The sequence below is a fragment of the Haliotis rubra genome, unplaced genomic scaffold (genome assembly GCF_003918875.1).
Source record: "Haliotis rubra isolate DU_JTF1 unplaced genomic scaffold, ASM391887v1 Scf663, whole genome shotgun sequence".
NCBI lineage: Eukaryota > Metazoa > Mollusca > Gastropoda > Lepetellida > Haliotidae > Haliotis > Haliotis rubra.
This window is the reverse complement of record NW_025767372.1, coordinates 34,143-61,397: the sequence shown is the minus strand read 5'-3', so window position 1 is coordinate 61,397 and position 27,255 is coordinate 34,143. Positions and strand designations below refer to the sequence as shown.

The 27,255-nt window shown below is 40.9% G+C and overlaps 1 protein-coding gene across 1 annotated transcript; it reads left to right on the top strand.

The window, feature by feature from the left end:
• Positions 1-26,225, top strand: LOC124257509 (medium-chain specific acyl-CoA dehydrogenase, mitochondrial-like). Its single transcript, XM_046691590.1, is given in 14 exon segments — positions 1-57; positions 3,734-3,836; positions 8,704-8,801; positions 10,670-10,739; positions 11,858-11,958; positions 12,823-12,903; positions 13,267-13,303; positions 13,306-13,505; positions 15,415-15,486; positions 17,094-17,162; positions 19,981-20,076; positions 22,930-23,106; positions 23,661-23,732; positions 25,540-26,225. Coding segments are annotated over 14 exon segments (1,275 nt in total). The 5' UTR covers positions 1-36; the 3' UTR covers positions 25,618-26,225.
• The last annotated feature ends 1,030 nt before the right edge of the window (positions 26,226-27,255 follow it).

Sequence of the window (27,255 nt, the reverse complement as noted above, 5' to 3'; positions counted from 1 at the left end):
CTATACAACGACATTGCCTGACCTCTGACCTCAACAATGGCGGCCGTCATGCAGCAGGTTGGTATCGCGTGGTTTTCTCAGCAGTTATTCTGTCGGAACTCACTTGTCAGCTCGTTAATTGACTTACACTTTGATTGTATTGTGCGCCTTCACATCCTTTATCTTTTTTCACTTCCATTAAACTTGCGTGGGGTGCAAGTTTTGAAATGTGTCTTCTCGACTTCACCCCGGCCAGTTTCACATCTCAGTGTCGACACTGTCGTTGAAGGGGTCGTTGTCGGCACAGATACTACAGATATGTACCCCAGGTATCCTAAACGGGAACGAGCACATATTCCGCAATCCAAACCGAATTCATATGCAGTTGTTCCCGTTTAACTGGCGAATTGTGCATCGCGAAATATTCGTTACTGCGTATGCTCGTTTCAGTTACATAACCCAAACAAATGCATCAATAACAGGAGGACAGTTCCGTTCTTGAAAACTGCACTTAATTTAGGGTACGTTTCTGTGTGCACATATGTAGCACCCGACCCCTTCAGCCACAGTGGCACATGACTAGTCCACCCAGTTCTGTTTTGAGGTTCCACTCTCCTTTACTCTATGGGTTTCTTCTTTGAGTGGCATTTTTACTATTTTAGAAGTTGGAAGTCCGATAGAACAAGTATATATTGATGATAACTTCTTTTATTGTATAGCACGACGTTTCGATACAGGTTCTTCTATTGTTTTCAAGTGAAAAAAGGTACAAGAACCTGTATCGAAATGTCATGCTATACAATAAAAGAAGTTGTTTTCCATATATACTTGTTCTAGCTATGGGTTTGCTGTGTACCAAGTCCATTTTTTGCATGAGAATGACTGCACTCCATCTCTCCGTACCAATCAAATCACCATCCATGATCTAAGGCCTACAAGTAAGCTGCCCAGGCTTTGCTGTAGTCAGGGAACCCAAACAAACATAAACACTGTGAGCAAGATGAACTATGTCAGATAATATCTCTGCAAGGCAATGTTTTGATGCTTTCTACTCTTGAATTAATAGCCTTGGCTGTTTTGAGGGGAGCGGGTCGAAACAGCATCTTGTCACGATGGCCTCATAAGGTTAATTCAAAGGGTCCTTGTAATCAAGTGTTAGTATTAATTGTAATGTCTAATGTTACAATATAAATATTTTAGCAACCTTGGTTTAAACTCTCCAGGTGGGCAGTTGCTAGCCAAGTGCATAAGGCACTTACATCACTCCGAAGACCAAGTTTCAATTCCCCTCATGGGTACAATGTGTGAAGCCCATTTCTGGTGTCCTCCGCCATGATATTGCAGGAATATTCCTAAAGTGGCAGGGCACCCTGGACATTCCTTAATTTCAAACATTCAGCAGGTAGTTGGTAAATTTGATTTTGGTTCCAATCTGGTATTTTTATCAAAGTTTATATTTTCCATAATTCTGAGGAATTTGTCATTGTACTTTGAAATAATATTGAAAGCAGAAATCTAAAGTGATTGAAAGTAGAAATGTAAAGGGAAGATTTTAGCAGTCTTCCCCTTTACAATGTTCTCTGTTTTCGGTGAAATCCAAGCCGTCGGTTCCAAATGAATTCCTGTGCTTCAAATACTCAATAACACCCGGAAATTTGCCAACACATGTTTATCAACATTGTAAACACGAAAGTAAACCAAAAGGCCCACATGGGTTTTACTGTCTGCGCTCATTGATATCGAGTACGGGTACATCAGTGAAGTGTCATCAACTGGCTGTTTCGGCTGGTTCCCATGGTAGCATCTGGAACTCCTCATTTGTGACGTCATTCGGACTTTACGTTACAGTATGATTTGAATGACGTCACTATGTACGTGTCAATTTGTACATTTCAATACGCAGTGAATAGTCTTGCAATTTCCGGGAATCGAATACCATTTGATCATGTTTTTCAACCAATCAGATTAAAGAACACAGTAACTTTGGGTTTACAATTATGAAATCATTGCATGAAATCGGAAGAGTTTTGTTTGAGTTTGATATTTCAATAAAAGCTGAAAACATCCACATGTGAGCAGGTCTAGATGAGTGTTGTGCACTGTTAGTTTGTATTTCACACAACAGCTGGTGTTTCCAGGCGGGTGTAGTTTGATCGGATTATGCTAAGTAAGAGCATTACTGTTAATGGTAGCTGAACTGTGCTGTTGTCTGAACCATGTCAATTAGTAGGTACTGGTATTATACTTATAATCAGTTTACAACATAATATTACAGAAACCATTGTTGGAAATACCGTAGTGGAATTAGACTCTTTTTGTGTTAGTTACTTCAGTGCTTAAAGTGAAATCTTTTTACTGTCACAAATTAGGTGTCATACAATGTCAACAGTCAAAATGTCGCCATGTTGCGGATTTCCTCATAACCCAGCATTGTGTAAAAACAATGGAGGACAAATGGATTTATGTTTCAAATATTGAAATTGTGTATGCGCTGATGATGCACCTTGTTAAAGGTCGCTTGTTGTTGTATTTAATTAAGCTTGAGTTTTAAGGTTTATCCAGACATTTCAGGTAAAAAGGCATAATGTCACACATTTTGGATAATATTGTGGTCTGTTTTACATATTAGGTGCATATGCACTCACTTAAGCTTCCTATTGATCCAATTATAGACTTATTATCCCTTACGACTTGCCTGAAATCATTAATTGAAACTTCTAGGCGAACAGTTTCCAAACGGAGAACACTTGCATGTATCTGAACTGTAAACAATTGCTCTGAACATCAAAAACTGTTGTCGATGTTTGCCAAACTGCTTTCAATCACAAGTTGTGTGTAGGATATTTGTAAAGAGCGCTCCAAGGGACATAACTCTATGGGGTCCGCTTGAAATAATGTTCGGCAGGTAGAGGGCACGAGAGAGTTGATTTAGTGCAACATTGCATGAATTCATTCAAATTTTTTAATTTAATATTGTAATCTGAATACGTAATTTGTTTTCAGAATAACTTAAACGATATCTTCCCTGAGGGCTGATAGTTAGAGTTATTGATAGAAATGTATTTTTAGAGAAGTGTGGTGTGACATTGTGCCTTTAAATTGTCACTTGCCATTAAGGTTCAGCTTGGCAGTGTTTGTTTTATGTTAATCAGGCATATGTACAACTTTGATATGTTGGTCATATGCAGTCTCAGGTAGTCTTATGTAGGGATTAGGGGTAGAATTGGTCCCTTTCATTTTCTTCTGATATGGAGGGGTGAGACTACTGACAAACAAGGATAAGTTGGACCGGCGCAGAGAATGCGTTGACGAGAAGTAGGCGTTGCATAGCCATGATCAAACCAATTTGGTTTGTGAAAGGTAAAGCAGATGTAGGCTAGTGCATGTGCATTGCATGACGATGAAATTGATTCCGCACTAGCTGCACATGCCTTGCTTTGCTTCACCCATCACACTACACTTGATCGCGGACAACCTGGAGCCACTTCGCTAACAATGGCAAGCGCCAGTGGGCAGCACTCATACATGCTAATAAGGGCTAATTGTCAGGTTGGTCCACAACTTGTCCTTGTTTTCCAGTAGATGACTTGATTGATTGAATGTCGTCATACATGCTCATGATGTCAATCACATGTTCAGAGAGTTCAGCCAGTGTTGGCTATATGAAGTGCAGAGTTCCTTCCATTGAGTGTCCGAGAATCTTATGACGTTAGAATTGAACCGTCTTGGCAATGATAATAGACGTATGTTACAGATGTCTCGACTTGGGCCCCTGGCACGTGCCGGACTTCGTGCTCTGTCCTCGGCTCCCAGTGCTGCCACAGCTACAAAATCAAGTGGGGCCACTTTTGGGTTTGGTAAGTTGTCATGTATGTGGTATGTCATCGGCCATCATTCCAGATACTGCCATAGATTTAGACTAAACTCAGATACTTTCCGAGGAGTTCAGGAATTCCGTGTCGGAATGGTTTGTCAAGAAATACCAGATTGGATTCCATGTAGTTTGTCCCTGCAGTGAATAAACTTCGGACTACCTCTGGCAAGTACAAGCCATCGGAAATCACTCGTATTGCGTGCAAGGACCCTTAAAACAAATAATTAGGGGTCCCACAGACCGCCATGTTTGTGAGTCGAGGTAAAACCCTGGTAATGTCTGTTATCTTTGTGGTAATTGGTAACGTATGATCGAAAATGGGCACCTGGACATCATATCCCCAACACAGCCAAAATGTCCCCATGGATGTATGGGTGGATAAGTTCTGTATATCAAATTGAATTATACTGGGAATATCAGTTCTAGTGGTGTTCCGATTAATGAAAAAATCGAAGATTGGTCGCAGTGGCCAAACGACCAAGCAATTAATTACATTTTCTCATAATCGAACAGAAATGATTTTGGAACCGCTGTAATAGAGTTTGAAATACTTGATGATGGAACATATCTAGGACGTTGTCAGGGCTGGGAAACGTGTTTAATTCTTAGAAAACTCACCTCACTTTCTGAAAAGTCATAACTGAATATTTCTTGAATCTTGGAACTGAATCATTTTCCACTGGATGTGAAAGTTGCAAATGTAATTTGTGCAGTTTCTAAATAAAACAAAAAAACAACAGAGAACCAAATGTTTTTCTTTATACTTATCTGCAACTACAACCTGAATAGGAAAATCTAAAAATGACACTAACCAATTTTTTTCGATGATTGGTCGTTGGTATTGAACCAATCATCAATTGTGAGATTTCAACCAATTCCCAGCACTAATCAGTTCCCTCGTATATATCCTCACCAGAGAATAGAAAAACTGGGCGAATCGAAACCAATATTCCAGTTAGTTCCTTGTGATCCAAGCTGGCCTTTTTCTGGAAACTAATAGGGTAAAAAACACCTGTAATACTGTCGCTGTCCATGTCACAAGGTGAAAATTGTGAGAAAATACAGCACAGGAAGGATGCTCACCACTACTCAGAGCTAATGACAACAGAGCCTAACTAATGGAGGTGTACCCTTGGTCAATGACCTGTGACTAGCCAAAGTATATGACAGAATAGTGCATCCAATAAAAAAGTGTAAGAAGTATTTTGTGTGAGCAGAAGGGGGTGAATGGTTTCGTTTTGTAGAAAAAGAGCAGCATTATTCTAGCAGAAATATACTCAAGGGTACTAGCTTGCCACACAAAACCCACGTGTGAACTGACATGACACTTTTATAAGAGTCTGATTGCGGCCAAGTAGCTCTGTTTACAGTTGCAACCAGACTTTTAAGATTTGCCTAACACACATTGTACCCATGTGGCGTGATGAGCCTATGTTTTAACCACTAACTAGTGTTGGGAATTGGTTAAAATCTCATAATTGATGATCAATCGAACAAACTTGTAGTTCTGTTTGCACAAAAACATAAAGAACAAACTGTTCTTTGGTTGTTTTTTCCACAAATTTCACATCTTTAAAGGATGACTAGTATGTTAGGAACATAAATTTCTTGGGGTCTTTAAGATAAATTCAATCATGACTTGGACCGAGCTTGTAGTGCTCATGAAATGTAACAGACAAAACCAACCTTGTGAAAAAATTTGTTGATGCAAAAGGTGTTCCAGAATTGTTTGTATTGATTATGAGAAAACATGATCGATTGCTTGGTCGTTTAGTCACTGCGACCAATCTTCGATTATTTCAATTAATCCGACCACCACTACCACTAACCACCAGATTTGGTGCCTAACTTGCCAGTGCATTCCTTAATTGTAGTATGAACATAGTATAACAGTAACATAACTTGTGTGGAAGCTGAGGATAAATCAACCATACGTCTCTGTCAGCGGCTGATGGAGTTGCTGTTGCAACAGGTGGTGGAGCAGTCTATCTGACTCATTAACAATAATTGGGTATTGTACATAATGAAAATAATATCAAAACACAATGGATTTGTATAGCGCCTAGTTTCCACATATGGTGCTCAATGGTGCTGATTACTAATGCACTGGATATCCCATTACAAGGTTAATACGACATGACTTATCCCACCGGGTCGGTGGGGTAGCCTAGTGGTTAAAGCGTATGCTCCTCACGCTGAAGACCCGGGTTTAATGCCCCACATGGGTAAAATGTGTGAAGTCCATTTCTAGTGTCGCCGGCCATGATATTGCTGGAATATTAATAATAAATAATAATAATGTGGGTATTTATATAGCGCTACATCCAGGTACTAATACCCGCTCATGGCGCTACAATACTATAGGAGAAAAGAAAATAGGTAAAACTATTTACAGAGAGACAATTGAACATAGAAAGTCTAGTAATAGGCAAGACGGAAAAAGTGGGTTTTTAGAGACGATTTAAATGTGTCCAAAGATTCAGCATTCTTGATGTGAGTGGGCAAGTTGTTCCAGAGACTGGCGGCTGCGTGTTGGAATGATCTTTTCCCATAGGATGAGAGTCGAACTTTAGGAATGACAAGTAGCTGGTGATTCTGGGATCGTAATGGTCGGGTTGGAGTGTACTGACACAGAAGACTGGAGAGGTATTCAGGTGTTTGTCCATGTAGAGCTTTGAAAGTGATACATAGAATTTTGAAGTCAATCCGGAATTTGACAGGCAACCAGTGTAGAGACATCAGTGAAGGTGTGATATGAATATTGCTACTCACTACTCCTATTAAGGAATATCTCCATTACAATTGGTTTAAAAGAAAAGGTCATACTTGGTTGGATGAGAGTTGTGTGTTTACATTGATGTCAGAGCAAACATAGCAGATATACGTGCGCTTCTCAAAACTGTTAATCTGGCAAAGGAACAATATGATATAGTGACGTCAGTGTTGGTGGAAAGAGTCCAAGGTTCAAGATAGGGCTATGTATTTTTATCTCGAATTTGGGGTAATAAGGCTAGCTGATATGCCTTTATATCATGAAGCGGTCACAACCTTGAATAGGTCCAAGATTTTAGGACATTCTAGATAACAAGGTTATAAATCACTTAATATTATGTTTGATTTGTTTCTGGTTTAATGCTGCACTCAGCAATATTCCCGCTATGTTGTACCTGTCTGTAAATAATCAAGCTAGGAACTGGCAATCCAGTAATTGACATCATGAGCATTCATTGTGACAAGGGGCGGTGGGGTAGCCTAGTGGTTAAAGCGTTGTCTCGTCACGCCGAAGACCCGAGTTCGAATCCCCACATGTGTACAATGTGTGAAGCCCATTTCTGGTGTTCCCTGCCGTGATGTAGCTGGAATATTGCTAAAAGCGGCGTAAAAACCAAACTCAGTCAGTCAGTCATTGTGACAAATAGGATGCAATGACATCATCAGCCATATCCGCGAGCCGGACCACTCGGTCACGTAGTCGTCTCCTGTGACAAGCATGGATTGCTGAAGACCAAACATTATCAGACAATAAAGGTATATTTTTTGATGACGTAACAATTGAATGACGTTATCCCGTCACTGCGCCATTCTAGTGTGCCCCCTCATAATCAAATTATTTTACATTACGTCACAATGTAAGCGACGTCACGATGCATGTCAGTTGTCATCGCCTTGTACGGCCTCCTGCAGTAAACTACTCCGTTGCATCCCGTTTCTTGGTTTGCAGTTGCTTCACGCAGCTAACATCACTGGTTTATGTTTTACGACGGTTAAAATGTGTCAATTTGACTCACAAGTTTTCAGCGACACGGTAACGTTCGTAATGTTTACATTCCCACAATGCAATCGTGGAATGTCGCTTGACTACTCAGCTTCATCTGGATGTACTGATCTAAACTTACGTTGGTAGTAGAAATGCGACGTTCATATTGCCCCATATGGTTTACGTTAATGACAGATGTAATTAAAATAATTCAGAGAAGATATTTAATCCGAACGTAAACTGTCATCAAACTGTTATCATTTCTTTTTTTCTGGTAACGTTCGTCTTAACGTAGGGGGGCAGACACATCAACAGAACAGCGTGCCAGTTAGCCCTGTGCGCGGATTCTTAAGTTAGGTCACCGACACCGTCGTTTGTTTTCTGCCTTAAATTAATCGTAATTATCCTTAGAAAGTATTAAATTTAGCATCTTAGAAAAGATGTAAAGTTCACTCTACCCCAATGTGTTTTGTAATAAAGTATAGTTTTGCCCTGAACTATTATAATTAAAGCATGAGGACGGTAGTCCGAGTGCTTTGATGTTATAATAGTTCAGGGCAAAACTATACTTTATTACAAAACACATTGGGGTAGAGCGAACTTTATTTCCTAAATAGTATACTCTGTTAAGATCTCGTCAAGAAGTGGTCTTCAGTAAGTCTTGTTGTCATGACAACTAACAGGATCTGGTGGTCAGTATTCCACACATGTTGTTTTATGTGATCAATATGTTACCGTTGTCCATTTGTCTGCCCAGTATACACTATAATCATGCAGCACTTTGAGAATATATTGTGTCTGAAGTTAAGTGTTTTACAAGTGGACTTATATCATGTTTGTGTTATCATTATGTTCTGATGACAAGTTGGACTGGTTCAAGTGAGTGAGTGAGAGTATGGTTTTATGCCACTTTCAGCAATATTCCAGCAATATCACCAGAACACCAGAAATGGGCTGCACACTTTGTACCCATGTTGGGAATCAAACCCGGGTCTTTGGCGTGATGAGCCAACGTTTTAACCACTAGACTACCCCACCGACCTGTCTGCCGATGACACATTGGACTGGTTCAAGTGTGTGATGTTTATTTCAGAGTTTTCGGATGAACAGAAGGAGTATCAGGCTCTTGCCCGGAAGTTTGCCCGGGAAGAAATCTTGCCCAAAGCCCCCGAATATGACAAGTCAGGGGAGGTAATACATACTGTGTGGAAAGTCAGTATCCATAGTTACCATTTTTCAGAATATACTGTAAACCATGACCACTGCTCGTCCAACAGTGAGAATGTCCCGGACTGTAACCATGGTAACAGTCATGTTGCAGAATTTAACATTGCTTAGTCAAAACAACATTAAACACCTAAGATGCTATCTGTTTTGTTATCATCTCCTGTGTTCATTGTGTTCATCATGTTCATTGTGTTCCCCACGCACATGTGAGTTCATGTCCACTGTTCCCCCCATGTCCATTGTTCTTCCCATGTCCATTGTTCTTCACTTGTCCACGCCGAAGACCCAGGTTCGATTCCCCACATTGGCACAATGTGTGAAGCCCATTTCTGGTGTCCCCCGCCGTGATATTGCTGGAATATTGCTAAAGGGGCGTTAAACTAAATTCAGTCAGTCAGTCAGTCACTTGTCCACTGTTCTTCCCTTGTCCATTGTTCTTCCATTGTCCACTGTTCTCCCCATGTCCATTGTTCTTCCCTTGTCCACTGTTCTCCCCTTGTCCATTGTTCTTCCCACTGTTCTTCCCTTGTCCATTGTTCTCCCCTTGTCCATTGTTCTTCCCTTTTTGTCCACTTTTGTCCCCTTTTGTCTTGTCCCACTGTTCTCCCCTTGTCCATTGTTCTTCCCTTGTCCACTGTTCTTCCCTTGTCCACTGTTCTTCCCTTGTCCATTGTTCTTCCCTTGTCCACTGTTGTCCCCTTGTCCATTGTTCTTCCCTTGTCCACTGTTCTTCCCTTGTCCACTGTTCTTCCCTTGTCCACTGTTCTCCCCTTGTCCACTGTTCTCCCTTGTCCATTGTTCTTCCCTTGTCCATTGTTCTTCCCTTGTCCACTGTTCTCCCCTTGTCCACTGTTCTTCCCTTGTCCACTGTTCTTCCCTTGTCCACTGTTCTCCCCTTGTCCATTGTTCTTCCTTTGTCCACTGTTCTTCCTTTGTCCACTGTTCTTCCTTTGTCCACTGTTCTCCCCTTGTCCATTGTTCTTCCCTTGTCCATTGATCTCCCCTTGTCCATTGTTCTTCCCTTGTCCGTTGTTCTCCTCTTGTGCATTGTTCATCCATTGTCCATTGTTCTCCCATTGTCCATTGTTCTTCCCTTGTCCACTGTTCTTCCCTTGTCCATTGTTCTCCCCTTGTCCATTGTTCTTCCCTTGTCCACTGTTCTCCCATTGTCCATTGTTCTTCCCTTGTCCACTGTTCTTCCCTTGTCCATTGTTCTTCCCTTGTCCACTGTTCTCCTCTTGTCCATTGTTCTTCCCATTGTTCTTCCCTTGTTCATTGTTCTCCCCATGTCCATTGTTCTTCCCTTGGCCATTGTTCTTCCCTTGTCCACTGTTCTCCCCATGGCCATTGTTCTTCCCTTGTACACTGTTCTCCATATGTCCATTGTTCTTCCCTTGTACACTGTTCTCCATATGTCCATTGTTCTTCCCATGTCCATTGTTCTCCCCATGTCCACTGTTCTCCCTATGTTCACTGTTCTTCCCATGTCCACTGTTCTTCCCTTGTGAATTGTTTTTCCCTTGTGAATTGTTCTTCCCATGTCCACTGTTCTCTCCATGTCCACTCTTCTTCCCATGTTCATTGTTTTTCCCTTGTGAATTGTTCTTCCTATGTCCACTGTTCTTCCCATGTCCACTGTTCTCCCCATGTCCACCGTTCTTCCCTTGTTCATTGTTCTTCCCTTGTTCATCGTTCTCCCTATATCATCTGTTCTTCCCTTGTTTATTGTCTTCCCCTTGTTCATTGTTCTTCCCATGTCCACTGTTCTTCCCATGTCCACTGTTCTCCCTCTGTTCATGCGTTCATCATGTTCGCAATGTTCATCGTTTCAGTATCCAGTTGACATCATCAAGAAGGCGTGGGAGCTTGGCCTCATGAACACTCACATTCCCCATTCTTGAGGTACGTACAACAAAGTCACATGATCAGAATTTCATTCACAAACAACTTTGTGTCAGATACACTGAGAAATCTGACTCCAATCTATCCAATAAGGAATTACGTGTGTAGATACCACATTACCAGTGTGTAACCTATCACTGTTGCATGTCTAGCTGTAGATAGGGTTATTGACAAACTCAAATTAATTGGACAAAGGTGAATCACAAGTTACCTCCCTTAGGCATTCCAGGATCTTAGGATCTTTGACTTGTTTGTCATTCCTGACAATTGTGCTTTTGGGTTTCACTTTTAAAAATGGTAATCATCTGCAATCTGCTTCTCTTTAACCAACAGCCTTTGTTAACATGATTAACCTGCCATGACTCTAAGCTGAACTGGAACTCTAACACTGACGCCCTATACAAAAAGTGTCAACGTCTTCATCTCATGCATAAACTGAGATCTTTTAATGTTAACCCATCTGTGATGTCATCTTTTTATGTAGCATTTATTCAGAGTATTTTAACATTTTCCTTCCATTGTTGGTACGGGTCTCTCTCAGTTCATCTCAAATCTAAAATAGACAAAATTGTTAACACTGCAAGTAAAATCGCTGGAGTCAGATTTGAATGTTTATCATCAGTATATGAGCGGCAAATCGTGAATCAAGCTGTCAAAATCATATCTGACCGTACTCACTACTTAAATTCGGAATACAACCTCCTCCCTTCAGGCCGCTGCTAAAGTTCCAATTGTGAAAACTAAGAGAGCCCGTACATCCTTTATTCCAAATACCATATCTCTCTTAAACAAATGTGAAGATACCTAAATCAAAGAATTTATGTAAATATGTTTGGTATCTCTCTAATGTGTCAGTAGCTCTTGATGTAACACAAATTCCTGAAAAGGCATTAAAGTATTATTCTATTCTATTCTATTCTATTCTATTCCATTCCATTCCATTCCATTCTATTCTATTCCATTCCATTCTATTCTATTCTATTCTATTCTATTCTATCCATTCTATTCTATTCTCCATTCTATTCTCCATTCTATTCTATTCTATTCTATTCTATTCTATGCTGGGTGATCACTCCCAAGGCTTCATGAACTTACCTCCATCCACTGTGTGTATTCAGGAGGTCTTGGACTTGGTATCATGGATGCCTGCATCGTGACAGAGGAACTGGCATACGGCTGCACGGGGGTGCAGACGGCTATTGAAGCCAACTCTCTTGGAGTAAGTAGCGCAACAGACATGGTCGTCTCACATCTCTAGTGTTCAGTCAGAACCATTGCCTCTTGGTGGGTTAGCCTGATGGTTAAAGCATTCTAGCTCATCACATCAAGACCTGGGTTCATTCCCACATGGGTGCAATGTGTGAAGCTCCATTTCTGGTGTCCCCCGCCGTGATATTGCTGGAATATTGCTAAAAGAGGCGTAAAACCAAACTCACTCACTCGCTCACCATTGCCTCCCAGCTTGGCTCGAAAAGCAGAATGAAAGCTGAAACTTTGCACCCAAAGCCATGACATTTTCTCAGATGGCAAGGGAGATAACTCTTGACACACCCATGACCCAGTTCAGCCCATATCCAATATTGACCCCAGCTATCTCCTAATTTTGAGGATGTTTAGGAAAATGATAAATTAACCTCATGTTCTACAAAGAAAAAGGACATTATTTTGCTTGACTTCGGTCAAACATGTTCTGAGTAAAAATGTTTCATGAAAACAAACCCATCTTTTCTCCTGTCCAGAGACAGACTGAAGGATATATTGTATTTAACAATAATTATGTTTGAGTGTTAAACATCAGTTCAGTTATTCATGATTTTATTTATGTTCATCATGACTTTGACTGTATTCATTATGTTTATTTTTAAAGGGGGGTGGGATAGCCTAGTGGTTAAAGCGTTGTCTCGTCACGCCGAAGACCCGGGTTCGATTCCCCACATGGGCACAATGTGTTAAGCCCATTTCTGGTGTCCCCCGCCGTGATATTGCTGGAATATTGCTAAAAGCGGCGTAAAACTAAACTCAGTCAGGCAATCATTTTTAAAGAATTTGAACTTCATCTTTCTTTGTTTTTGTTCCCTTCCAGCAAATGCCAGTGATAATTGCAGGCAATGAGGCTCAGAAGACGAAGTATCTGGGGAGGATGATGGAAGAGCCTTTGATGTGTGTAAGTGCGGCTGACTGTGATGCTAACAGAAAAATGGTCCCTTCAAAAGACCTTTATTCCTGTGTTTGCATACATGTGAAGATCTGGGTGAGATTGGTCTCCAGTAATCCATGCTTGTCGTTAAAGGCGACTAACGGGATCGGGTGGTCAGGCTCGCTGACTTGGTTGACACATGTCATCGGTTCCCAATTACGTAGATCAATGTTGATGATATGATAATCACTGGAATTTCTGGTCCAGACTCGATTATGTACATATGGCTACCATATAGCTGGAATATTGCTGAGTGCAGCGTAAACCAACCTACCAACACTCACTCACCCTGTGATCAAGTATCCGACACACTATCTGTGTACTCTGCAGGCCTATTGCGTAACGGAACCGGGTGCGGGATCAGACGTAGCGGGATCAAGACACGTGCTGTCAAGAAGGGCAACGAGTATGTCCTAAATGGCCAGAAGATGTGGATCACGAATGGAGGCCATGCCAACTGGTACTTCGTCCTTGCCCGCACTGACCCAGACCCCAATGCTTCCGCGGGCAAAGCTTTCACTGGCTTCATCGTTGAACGGGACACACCTGGTGTTATTCCCGGCAGGAAGGTAGGTTGCACAATTGTCTTGTTGATTGCAACACCTAGTGTTATGGAGAAGGTAGGTTGCACACTGTTCTTGTTGATCAGGACACCTGGTATTATTACAAACATAAAGGTAGGCTGCACACTGTTTCTTGTTGAATGGGACACCTTGTGTTTATTTCCCCGGAGAAGGTAGGTTGCACAGTTGTCTTGTTGAATGAGACACCTGGTGTTATTTCCCGCAGGAAGGTAGGTTGCACAGTGTTTCTTGTTGAATGAGACACCTGGTGTTATTTCCCGCAGGAAGGTGGGTTGCACAGTGTTTCTTGTTGAATGAGACACCTGGTGTTATTTCCCCGTAGAAGGTAGGTTGCACAGTGTTTCTTGTTGAATGAGACACCTGGTGTTATTTCCCCGTAGAAGGTAGGTTGCACAGTGTTTCTTGTTGAATGAGACACCTGGTGTTATTTCCCCGTAGAAGGTAGGTTGCACAGTGTTTCTTGTTGAATGAGACACCTGGTGTTATTTCCCCGTAGAAGGTAGGTTGCACAGTGTTTCTTGTTGAATGAGACACCTGGTGTTATTCCCGCAGGAAGGTAGGTTGCACAGTGTTTCTTGTTGAATGAGACACCTGGTGTTATTTCCCGCAGGAAGGTAGGTTGCACAGTGTTTCTTGTTGAATGAGACACCTGGTGTTATTTCCCGTGGAAGGTAGGTTGCACAGTGTTTCTTGTTGAATGAGACACCTGGTGTTATTTCCCGCAGGAAGGTAGGTTGCACAGTGTTTCTTGTTGAATGAGACACCTGGTGTTATTTCCCCGTAGAAGGTAGGTTGCACATAGTTTCTTGTTGAATGAGACACCTGGTGTTATTTCCCCGTAGAAGGTAGGTTGCACAGTGTTTCTTGTTGAATTAGACACCTGGTGTTATTTCCCCGTAGAAGGTAGGTTGCACAGTGTTTCTTGTTGAATGAGACACCTGGTGTTATTCCCGCAGGAAGGTAGGTTGCACAGTGTTTCTTGTTGAATGAGACACCTGGTGTTATTTCCCGCAGGAAGGTAGGTTGCACAGTGTTTCTTGTTGAATGAGACACCTGGTGTTATTTCCCCGTAGAAGGTAGGTTGCACAGTGTTTCTTGTTGAATGAGACACCTGGTGTTATTTCCCGCAGGAAGGTAGGTTGCACAGTGTTTCTTGTTGAATGAGACACCTGGTGTTATTTCCCCGTAGAAGGTAGGTTGCACAGTGTTTCTTGTTGAATGAGACACCTGGTGTTATTTCCCCGTAGAAGGTAGGTTGCACAGTGTTTCTTGTTGAATGAGACACCTGGTGTTATTCCCGCAGGAAGGTAGGTTGCACAGTTGTCTTGTTTAATGGGACACCTAGTGTTTCATTTCCTGCAGGAAGGTAGGTTGCACACTGTTCTTGTTGATCAGGACACCTGGTGTTATCCCCAGCAGGAAGGTAGGTTTCACAATGTCCATGATGAATGTGGAACCTGGTATCGTTCCTTGAATGTAGTGTTAAGATTATCCTTGTTAAAAATCTTTAAGATATATATATCAATTTCGGTTAAGTGTTCACCCTAAATTGTGACACTTTTATTTACAAGTTGTGTGTATTTGTGTAGATGGATGTCTGGTCATGGTCCTTCAAAAGGAATGTATGGTATCTTCTTCACATGATATTCTTAACAAAGATCTCTGATTATTTTAATGAATGGAATAACCAAGTAGCGATTTTGTTTATCTTCAACTGAATTTTCAAGATATATCATTATATTTGCTTGAACGTTTATTTTAGAGTTGAAGTGCTAGTCATCAGAGTTACCTCCCTTTACTGATTAACCATACAAGATCACCCTTGCCTGTTACCCCTTACCCTTTGTTACCATTTCCTGTTACCTCTCATTACTCTGCCTGTGTGTATTTCCAGGAGTGGAACATGGGACAGAGAGCGTCGGACACACGAGGAATCACCTTCGAGGACGTTGTTGTCCCAGCAGAGGTAATCAACTCTCTTCCTTAAAACAGACTAAATTTTACACTTTATAAATCAAGGGATCCGCCCCCGATCAGTAACATAATGTCTAAATGCCTTACAGAGATCGGTTAGACTTGAACCCCATCGACCTGAGCTGGTTGTAATTTGGACCAAATATGCTGCAAATATGCTCAGTGACTTAAAGTACTGTCGGAAATGCTAGAAAAATGTTTTTTGACTTATATTTAAAATTCAGAGGTATTACAGTTACTTAAATAACAAATATCACTTTAAGAAACATCTACCTAATGTAGACCGAGGGAATAAATTTTGAGACATGTCCTAAAATGTGTTTTTACTGATGAAAATACCAAAAACTTAGAAAAATATGGGGTAAGTGGACATTATTTGATACAAACGTTAACTGCCTGTGTTACGTCATCAGCATGCACGGTATCGACAGGTGAAATTGACACCTGAGCACACACGCTCGGGCGAGGGGTCATCTCAATAGAGTTTTCTTCAAAATGTTGAATATGTGTACGTATTGTATACGTATTGGTTATGTAAGAGATCATTTGTGTATGTGTGTTTGTTTTGAAATAAACATACGAATTGATGTACACTGGAAAGAATCCTGTCACTTGTGTTATCTTATCCATTGATTGTAGAAATGTGCAACGTTTTCATAAATGTTTTGCATGTCAACAGTATATTTCATTGCAAAGATATGGATGTAATTCGGTCAGTTTAATCTAGTTGTGAACATTGGCCAAAGATTTCACAAAGTCACTGGTGTCTAAGTACTCCATTGTCAAAGTTGTCAAGGATGGTTTTACGTCCCGGTTTTGCTTTTGAGACGGTCCCTGTCTTGTTTGATTTGTTTACAGTATTGTAAACTTGTTGGTAAGACATACATGTAATAAACCCTTTCTAAAGTAATGAAAGGTTTACCTCTGGCTTTTCAAGCACAATAAAACTGATAAACATTTGCAACATTCGACTGCAAATAGTTGACCATAGTGGACGCTGTGATAAAGATGTGCATGCATGACGGGAAACTTATTTATATCAAGCCTTAACATTTATATTAATATTTCTTCAATAAAGAAACGATAATTAAGTAAAGTAACACAAACATTCAACATTTATTTGTTTAAGAAAAATGTTAATTCATATTTTAACACCACCTGTATTATTAGCATAAATGTAAAGACTATTTCAGATTTCTGTTGTTGAACTCAGAAAAAATCTTAAGTTGTTGTTTTGGTACCAAATTCTCTCCTGTAAACTGCCCTTTAAATGCATGGGAATGTTAAATCAATTGAAATAAAAATTAGGTACACTATATGTGAGTTGATATATTGACAACATAGTACATTTATCACCTTTCTAAAAATATCAAGGCTAAAAAGCATTTTTCTAGCATTTCCGACAGTACTTTAGTAGATTATGCGTCAACGTACCTGCAACGTACCGTAACGGTGTGTTACTCAAATGTTGAGGACTGAGTCATCTGAACTATACTAGATTACTTAAAGGCCACGTAACTTGAACGTTGCTGATGATGCTATTAAAGCACCAGTACAGTTATAGTATGTTGTTTTATGACTTCTGTTTCTCGTTTATAGAATGTTCTTGGCCAGGAAGGAATCGGCTTCAAGATTGCCATGGGTGCTTTCGACAAAACAAGACCCCCAGTAAGTAAAGTAGCATCATTCCTCTTAGATCTACTGTTTCTTGTTGTGTATCTGCGAACTGATTACTTACTGTTGGTGGGTGAGTGGTTATCTTATTCTTCATAAACATGACTTAATGTAAACATTGTTTAACCAAATTTTACAGTCAATTGTTTGTTGTATATGTAAAAATTAAAAAATGTTTAATCTTGCATTTTAACACAGCCCTCCAAAAATTATTACCAATTTGGTTGCATATGTTACCTGGACAACCAATGTATGACTTTTATTATCCCACCGGCATGTGATGCGGTGGGATATAGTCGTCGCCTCGTCCGTCTGTCCGTCCGTCCGTCCGTAATCATTTTGTTTCCGGAGCATAACTCAAAGACCGTTCGATATTTTTCATCCAAATTTTGTAGATATGTCAAACATAACCTAAAGTGGTGCCTTTTGCTATTTACAGATTATTGTCATTTTTATTTTTCTCGGTTTCCATGGAAACGTTTTGGACTTAGTCTTAAAGAAGGGTGGGCTTCGTTTCCGGAGCATAACTCAAGAACCGTTCAATATTTTTCAACAAAACTTGGTAGATATATCAAACAGATCCTAAAGTTGTGCCTTTTGCTATTTACAGATTTTTGGCATTTTTATTTTTCCTGGTTTCCATGGAAACATTTTGGACTTAGTCTCAAAAAGTAAGGATTGCTTTCGTTTCCGGAGCATAACTCAAGAACCGTTCAATATTTTTCAACAAAACTTGGTAGATATATCAAACAGATCCTAAAGTTGTGCCTTTTGCTATTTGCAGATTTTTGGCATTTTTATTTTTCCCGGTTTCCATGGAAACAGTCTCAAAAAGTAAGGATTGCTTTTGTTTCCGGAGCATAACTCAAGAACTGTTCAATATTTTTCAACAGAACTCGGTAGATATATCAAACAGATCCTAAAGTTGTGCCTTTTGCTATTTGCAGATTTTTGGCATTTTTATTTTTCCGGGTTTCCATGGAAACGATTCGGACTTAGTCCCAAAAGTGAGGGGTGGGCCTCGTTTCCGGAGCACAACTCGAAAACTTCTCTATATCTTTCAGCAAAACTTGGCAGATATGTGAGGCAGATCTTGAAGTGGTGCCTTTTGCTATTTGCAGATATTTGTGATTTATTATTTTCTCTGTTTCCATGGAAATGATTCAGACTTAGTCTCAAAAGGAAGGGGTGGCTTCGTTTCCGGAGCATAACTCAAGAACCGTTCAATATTTTTCAACAAAACATGGTAGATATATCAAACAGATCCTAAAATGGTGCCTTTTGCTATTTACAGATTTTTAGCATTTTTACTTTTCCCGGTTTCCATGGAAATGATTCAGACTTAGTCTCAAAAGGAAGGGGTGGGTTTCGTTTCCGGAGCATAACTCAAGAACCGTTCAATATTTTTCAACAAGACTTGGTAGATATATCAATCAGATCCTAAAGTGGTGCCTTTTGCTATTTACAGATTTTTGGCATTTTAACTTTTCCCGGTTTCCATGGAAACGATTCGGACTTAGTCCCAAAAGTGAGGGGTGGGCTTCATTTCCGGAGCATAACTCAAGGACGGTTCAATATTTTTCAACAAAACTTGGTAGATGTATGAAACAGAACCTTAAGTGGTGCCTTTTGCTATTTGCAGATTTTTGGCGTTTTTATTTTTCTTGGTTTCCATGGAAACATTTTGGACTTAGTCTCAAAAAGGAAGGGATGGGTTTCGTTTCCGGAGCACAACTCGAAAACTTCTTAATATCTTTCAGCAAAACTTGGCAGATATGTGAGGCTGATGCCAAAGTGGTGCCTTTTGCTATTTGCAGATTTTTGTCATTTATTTTTTTCATGATTTCCATGGAAACGATTTGCACTTAGTCTAAAATCAAGCTGGACTTTAAGTAACTGTCAGATGATTTGTTCTTTCAAAGATGTGGGGGCCGGGGGGATATGTCATCTTCTGATGACTCTTGTTACTTTCTTGCTTGCCGGGTAAGAATTGATCTTTAGCAACCCGTTCTTGTCGTAAGAGGCGACTAACAGGATCGGGTGGTCAGACTAGCTGACTTGGTTGACACGTCATCACATCCCAGTTGCGTAGATCGATGCTCATGCTGTTGATCACTGGATTGTCTGGTCCAGACTCCTTTATTTACAGACCGCCGCCATATAGCTGGAATATTCCTGAGTACGGCGTAAAACTAAACTCACTCAGTCACTTTCTTGCTTGGCTCCTGTTGGTGAATTTAGCATTATGGCCAGTGTTTGTCCTTAACCCTGAAAAGCTGCAGGCCCTAAGGTTGTAGAGCTCCAGCAATGATGTTGTCTTGCCTCTGTTGCGATCGTCTGTGATGCTACAAGTTTATAATTTCTGATCAGACCAGACCAATTTTATTTCTTGTTTTACGGATTTTTGTCCTGAGAAAACCTAAAGGCAGGAGGGAAAAAAAATCAAAATCAAATCACCAGTCAAAGTAATATTCCTTCTAAATAATCAAAGTATTTTACTTTTGGCAATTTATGAAGTGTATACGGGAGAAAAAAACAGTCTAAAAAAACTTTCTTGGCCAATAAAAACATTAGGATTAAATTTTTTGAGCAGGGAAAATTCATTTATATTTTTTTCTTAATCTTGAAAGATATGACAGGCGGATCCGTAAAACAAGAAATAAAATTAGTCTGGCCTCATTAGCACATTTCTCAGTTCACTTTCACAAAGGCGGTGTGTTCAAATCATAGAAAAATACGTTGACATATTCCAGTTTCATCTCTAGGCTTTCCATGTTTAAATGATGACACTCACTCTCCCCTCTCGTTTCAGGTTGCGGCAGGTGCTGTTGGACTGGCCCAGCGCGCTCTAGAGGAGGCCACCCGATACTCCATGGAGAGGAAGACCATGGGCAAGTTCATCTGTGAGGTGAGACAAGTATAACTGGAATATTGCTGAGTGTTGTGTTGTATAACTGGAATATTGCTGAGTGTTGTGTTGTATAGCTGGAATATTGCTGAGTGTTGTGTTGTATAGCTGGAATGTTGCTGAGTGTTGTGTACAGCTGGAATATTGCTGAGTGTTGTGTTGTATAGCTGGAATATTGCTGAGTGTTGTGTTGTATAGCTGGAATATTGCTGAGTGTTGTGTTGTATAGCTGGAATGTTGCTGAGTGTTGTGTTGTATAGCTGGAATATTGCTGAGTGTTGTGTTGTATAGCTGGAATATTGCTGAGTGTTGTGTTGTATAGCTGGAATGTTGCTGAGTGTTGTGTTGTACAGCTGGAATATTGCTGAGTGTTGTGTTGTATAGCTGGAATGTTGCTGAGTGTTGTGTTGTACAGCTGGAATGTTGCTGAGTGTTGTGTTGTATAGCTGGAATGTTGCTGAGTGTTGTGTTGTACAGCTGGAATGTTGCTGAGTGTTGTGTTGTATAGCTGGAATATTGCTGAGTGTTGTGTTGTATAGCTGGAATATTGCTGAGTGTTGTGTTGTACAGCTGGAATGTTGCTGAGTGTTGTGTTGTATAGCTGGAATGTTGCTGAGTGTTGTGTTGTACAGCTGGAATGTTGCTGAGTGTTGTGTTGTACAGCTGGAATGTTGCTGAGTGTTGTGTTGTACAGCTGGAATGTTGCTGAGTGTTGTGTTGTACAGCTGGAATGTTGCTGAGTGTTGTGTTGTACAGCTGGAATGTTGCTGAGTGTTGTGTTGTACAGCTGGAATGTTGCTGAGTGCTGTGTTGTATAGCTGGAATGTTGCTGAGTGTTGTGTTGTATAGCTGGAATATTGCTGAGTGTTGTGTTGTACAGCTGGAATGTTGCTGAGTGTTGTGTTGTACAGCTGGAATGTTGCTGAGTGTTGTGTTGTACAGCTGGAATGTTGCTGAGTGTTGTGTTGTATAGCTGGAATGTTGCTGAGTGTTGTGTTGTACAGCTGGAATGTTGCTGAGTGTTGTGTTGTACAGCTGGAATGTTGCTGAGTGTTGTGTTGTACAGCTGGAATGTTGCTGATTGTTGTGTTGTACAGCTGGAATGTTGCTGAGTGTTGTGGTGTACACCTGGAATATTGCTGAGTGTTGTGGTGTATAGCTGGAATGTTGCTGAGTGTTGTGGTGTACACCTGGAATGTTGCTGAGTGTTGTGTTGTATAGCTGGAATGTTGCTGAGTGTTGTGTTGTACACCTGGAATGTTGCTGAGTGTTGTGTTGTATAGCTGGAATGTTGCTGAGTGTTGTGTTGTACAGCTGGAATATTGCTGAGTGTTGTGTTGTATAGCTGGAATGTTGCTGAGTGTTGTGTTGTACAGCTGGAATGTTGCTGAGTGTTGTGTTGTACAGCTGGAATATTGCTGAGTGTTGTGTTCTATAATATTGCTGGAATATTGCTGGAATATTGCTGGAATATTGCTGAGTGTTGTGTTGTACAGCTGGAATATTGCTGAGTGTTGTGTTGTACAGCTGGAATGTTGCTGAGTGTTGTGTTGTATAGCTGGAATATTGCTGAGTGTTGTGTTGTACAGCTGGAATGTTGCTGAGTGTTGTGTTGTACAGCTGGAATATTGCTGAGTGTTGTGTTGTACAGCTGGAATATTGCTGAGTGTTGTGTTGTACAGCTGGAATGTTGCTGAGTGTTGTGTTGTACAGCTGGAATATTGCTGAGTGTTGTGTTGTACAGATGGAATATTGCTGAGTGTTGTGTTGTACAGCTGGAATGTTGCTGAGTGTTGTGTTGTACAGCTGGAATATTGCTGAGTGTTGTGTTGTATAGCTGGAATGTTGCTGAGTGTTGTGTTGTATAGCTGGAATGTTGCTGAGTGTTGTGTTGTACAGATGGAATGTTGCTGAGTGTTGTGTGTATAGCTGGAATATTGCTGAGTGTTGTGTTGTATAGCTGGAATGTTGCTGAGTGTTGTGTTGTACAGCTGGAATATTGCTGAGTGTTGTGTTGTACAGCTGGAATGTTGCTGAGTGTTGTGTTGTACAGCTGGAATATTGCTGAGTGTTGTGTTGTACAGCTGGAATGTTGCTGAGTGTTGTGTTGTAAGCTGTATTGCTGAGTGTTGTGTTGTACAGCTGGAATATTGCTGAGTGTTGTGTTGTACAGCTGGAATGTTGCTGAGTGTTGTGTTGTACAGCTGGAATATTGCTGAGTGTTGTGTTGTACAGCTGGAATGTTGCTGAGTGTTGTGTTGTACAGCTGGAATATTGCTGAGTGTTGTGTTGTACAGCTGGAATGTTGCTGAGTTGTGTTGTATAGCTGGAATGTTGCTGAGTGTTGTGTTGTACAGCTGGAATATTGCTGAGTGCTGTGTTGTACAGCTGGAATGTTGCTGAGTGTTGTGTTGTACAGCTGGAATATTGCTGAGTGTTGTGTTGTACAGATGGAATATTGCTGAGTGTTGTGTTGTACAGCTGGAATATTGCTGAGTGTTGTGTTGTATAGCTGGAATATTGCTGAGTGTTGTGTTGTATAGCTGGCTGGAATATGTTGCTGAGTGTTGTGTTGTATAGCTGGAATATTGCTGAGTGCTGTGTTATACAGCTGGAATGTTGCTGAGTGCTGTGTTATACAGCTGGAATATTGCTGAGTGCTGTGTTGTATAGCTTGATTATTGCTGATTGTTGTGTTGTACACCTGGAATGTTGCTGAGTGTTGTGTTGTTCAGCTGGAATGTTGATCAGTGTTGTGTTATACAACTGGAATATTGCTGAGTGGTCAAGGTCAATATTCAAGAAATTGTTGAGAAACTTCTTCACATCTACAGCCCGTTCTCTCTTTTCCAGCATCAGGCCGTGTCCTTCATGCTGGCCGAGATGGCCATTGGGGTGGAATCCTCTCGTCTGGCCATGCACCGGTCAGCTTGGGAGATTGACCAGGGTCGTCGGAACACATACTTCGCTTCCATCGCCAAGGCCCTCGCTGGCGATGTTGCAAACAAATGTGCCACAGATGCTGTCCAGGTGATGATGCTTAGTATTGCCATGTGCGAAAATCTCAGATTTCGTTCTCTCAGAGCCCCATGGGAAAAGTTACAATAGATTCACAGGACTATATAATGACAACCAGCAGACCGCCTCCTGATCTGACTGACTGACTGAGTTTAGTGGTTAGAGCGTCCACCGAGAGCGCTTCAGAAGGTCGCATGGTTCGATCCCTGACCGCGCCATACCAAAAGACGCTTAAAATGGACCGCTAGCCATACTTGTTGGTCCCTGCCTGCCTGCGCTCTGCATCATCAAGGACTGGTCAGTTAATTCATGCTTCACTGGGGCATGGTATCTCAGTGGGCTAGCACAATAAAACAGCTTAAGTCTGGGCTAGTACAAGCAGCCGCACATACACACACACACACACGCATGCACGTCGTCATATGAGCGAAATATTCTCAAGCACGACGTTAAACCCAATTTCACCTCACCTCACCTCACTTGCTGATCTAAGCTTAATTTGGAAGATATACAGATATAAGGCACCATGAAATGCTGTCATATTAAAATATTTTGGTCTGTTTCAGATTTTCGGAGGTAATGGCTTCAACAGTGATTACCCTGTAGAGAAGCTGATGAGAGATGCCAAAATATACCAGGTAGGTACTAGTGTTGGGAATTGGTTGAAATCTCACAATTGATGATTGCTTCATTACCAACGAACAATCATCGAAAAAAATTGGTTAGCATCATTTTTCAGATTTTCATATCAAGGTTGTTATTGTAGATATGTATAACATGATGCAACTTGCTACTTTAAAGTGATGACTAATATATCATGAACATAAACTTCCTGGAGTCTTAGAGAAATATTCAGTCATGACTTTTCAGTTAGTGAAGTGAGTTTTCTAAGAATTAAACAAGTTTTCAAGCCCTGACAACTTCTAGGATATGTTCCATTGTCAAGTGTTTCAAACACTAAAACAGTAGTTGCAAATTTGTGCGTGTTCGATTATGAGAAAATGTGATCGATTGCTTGGTCGTTTGGTCACTGCGACCAATCTTCAATTATTTCAACTAATCGGAACACCACTAGATGTATATGCTGGAGGTTTCTGTCACAAGTAATTCATTGTCCAACCCCTCCAAATTGAGGGTCTCATGGAAATGTCTGTACTAGATGACGTGTCATTGTACTGTTCAAGACATCAACCACTAGTTTGGATTGTGATTATATTAGGGAGCTGTCATATGACTATGATTTTGTGGATGAATCCCATATGAATACTGACCCATGAAGATCCGGGTCAGAATCGATCTTCAGCAACCCATGCTTGTCATAAGAGGCGACTAACGGGATCTGGTGGTCAGGCTCGCTGACTTGGTTGACACATGTCATCATATCCCAATTGTGTAGAACGATGCTCATGCTGTTGATCACTGGATTGTCTGGTCCAGACTCAGTTATTTACAGACTGCCGCCATATAGCTGGAATATTGCTGAGTGTGGTGTTAAACAACAAACCAAGCATATTAATGCAACAAAACAAAATTAAAACAGAACTGTTTAATTCACCTAATAATTACAGGGAGCAGTTTTGTTTTAAATATACAAGGCAGGTTTAAGAAATACAGTTCGCTCTACCACCATGTATAGTGTAATAAAACACACTTTTGCCCTGAACTATTATAGTTAAAGTCCGAGGACGATTGCGTCCGAGTGCTTTAATGTTATAACAGTTCAGGGCGAAAGTGTTTTATTACACGACACATGGTGGTAGAGCGAACTGTATTTCTTTTCTAAGATGCCAAATTTAATACTTTCTAAGGATAATTACGATTAATTTAAGGCAGAAATCAAACGACGGTGTCGGTGACCTAAATTAAGAATCCTCGCACAGGGCTAACTGGCGTGCTGTTCTATTGATGTGTCTCTCCCCCCCCCCACGTTAAGACCAACGTTACCAGAAAAAACCCAAACGATAACAGTTTGATGACGGTCTACGTTAGAAAGCTGAGTAGTCAAGCGACATTCCACGATTGCATTGTGGGAATGTAAACATTGCGAACGTTACCGTGTCGCTGAAAACTTGTGAGTCGAATTGACACATTTTAACCGTCGTAAAACATAAACGTAATGTTTCCACCAGTGATGTTAGCTGCGTGAAGCAACTTCAAACCAAGAAATGGGATGCTATGGAGTAGTTTACTGTAGGAGGCCGTACGAGGCGATGACAACTGACATGCATCGTGACGTCACTTACATTGTGACGTAATGTAAAATGGTTCGATTACGAGGGGGCACACTAGAATGGCGCAGTGACGGGATAACGTCATTCAATTGTTACGTCATCAAAAAACTATACCTTTATTGTCTGATAATTAATTTGAAACCATTACAACAATTTGTATATAACTATATTGATACACTGCAGCCTTTAACATGTAAATATCGCTTTGTTTCAGATTTATGAGGGGACTGCTCAAATTCAACGGATGATTATTGCCAGGGAACACTTAACAAAAGCAAAACAGACAATGTGATCAACCAATCAGAGGCCTTGTTACAAAACCACAATTTGTCATATCTTCTGTGATTTGTCATACCACAAGAAGAGCAGTAACGCTTACATAGTAATACATGGTCAGTTATTCAGTATTTCTGGGTTAGTGAATTGTCACCGAATTGGGGACAACGTTTTGTTGGTATTCAACGGTCACATTATTTTGTGTTGTAAATTATAATCAAGAACTAATCAACATGTGTTTGTTGATACTAGAGTGTGCAGTGAAAGTTTATCATCTCTGTGAGTTCCTGGACACTTCGAAATAATTGCTCCTCTCTCTCAGACGGAAACACTTGAATATCTATTACTGTGCGCACAACATTATTACACAAGACTAATTACTTTGGACTAAACATCATTGCTTCCTTTATCAGAAAGGGAGTGAATATTTATTTTATATCCTGTCTAATTTTGTACTTATGAAATTAATATTTATTAATACCTCCAAACCATGCTTCTCTCAGCTTGTATATTGCTGTTGTCATTGCTTTTGATTTGAGGCACAATGCACATGTAAATATCATCTTTCTCCTGATCCTGGATCTGTAGATGAAGTCTGTATGTGGAATAAATATATAGACTATCTTGGTTACTGTTACTTTCATGGTTTAGAAGTGGTATTTGGGATCTGTTACCCGTGAAGGTCCAGGTTAGAATCGATCTTCAGTAACCCATCGTTGTGGTAACAGGTGATAAACGGGATCGGTGGTCAGGCTCCATGCCTTTGTTGACACCGTCATCGGTTCCAAATTGCATAGATCGATGTTCATGCTGTTGATCACTGGATTGTCTGGTCAAGACTCGAGTATTTACAGACCGGCCATATAGCTGGAATATTGCTGAGTGCTGCATAAACCTAATCTCACTCATTCACTTAGGGATCTGTGCTTGTAGCAGATGACAAATGACAAGTTGTTTGATGTTGCACAGAAATGTAACAACTATGTGATAATGGTCTGAAAAATTAGGTCTGGAACTCATCCCACGAACCAGTGATTGATGTCGTGAGCAACATGTGGTGCCGTCGCGGTAAGATCACGTGTCAAACCAGACCATGGAGTCGGGCCTCCTGAATCCACATCACTATGTTATCAGTGAATTATTGCGGAGAGCCAATGATTGGTAGTTAAATCCCAGTCGCCTCCTACTACAGAAGTACTCTACCCTGCCTGTCTCACAGTATTAGTGAAACCCGTGAAGATCCGGGTTAGAATTGATCTTCAGGAACCCATGCTTGTCTCCCCGTGAAGATCCGGGTTAGAATTGATCTTCAGGAACCCATGCTTGTCGTAAGAGGCGACTAACGGGATCGGGTTGTCAGGCTCGCTGATGTGGTTGACACACCTCATGGTATCCCTACACACTCACAGTATTAGGGACCCGTGAAGATCCGGGTTAGAATTGATCTTCAGGAACCCATGCTTGTCGTAAGAGGCGACTAACGAGATCGGGTTGTCAGGCTGGCTGGCATGGTTGACACACCTCATGGTATCCCTACACACTCACAGTATTTGGGGGATAAAACCGGGCTGATAGTAGGTATGTTGAGAATGAAGCAGCAATTTGTAAAACGGGGTTGTGCCACCCCTGCTGGCTATCAATATATAACTGCCAC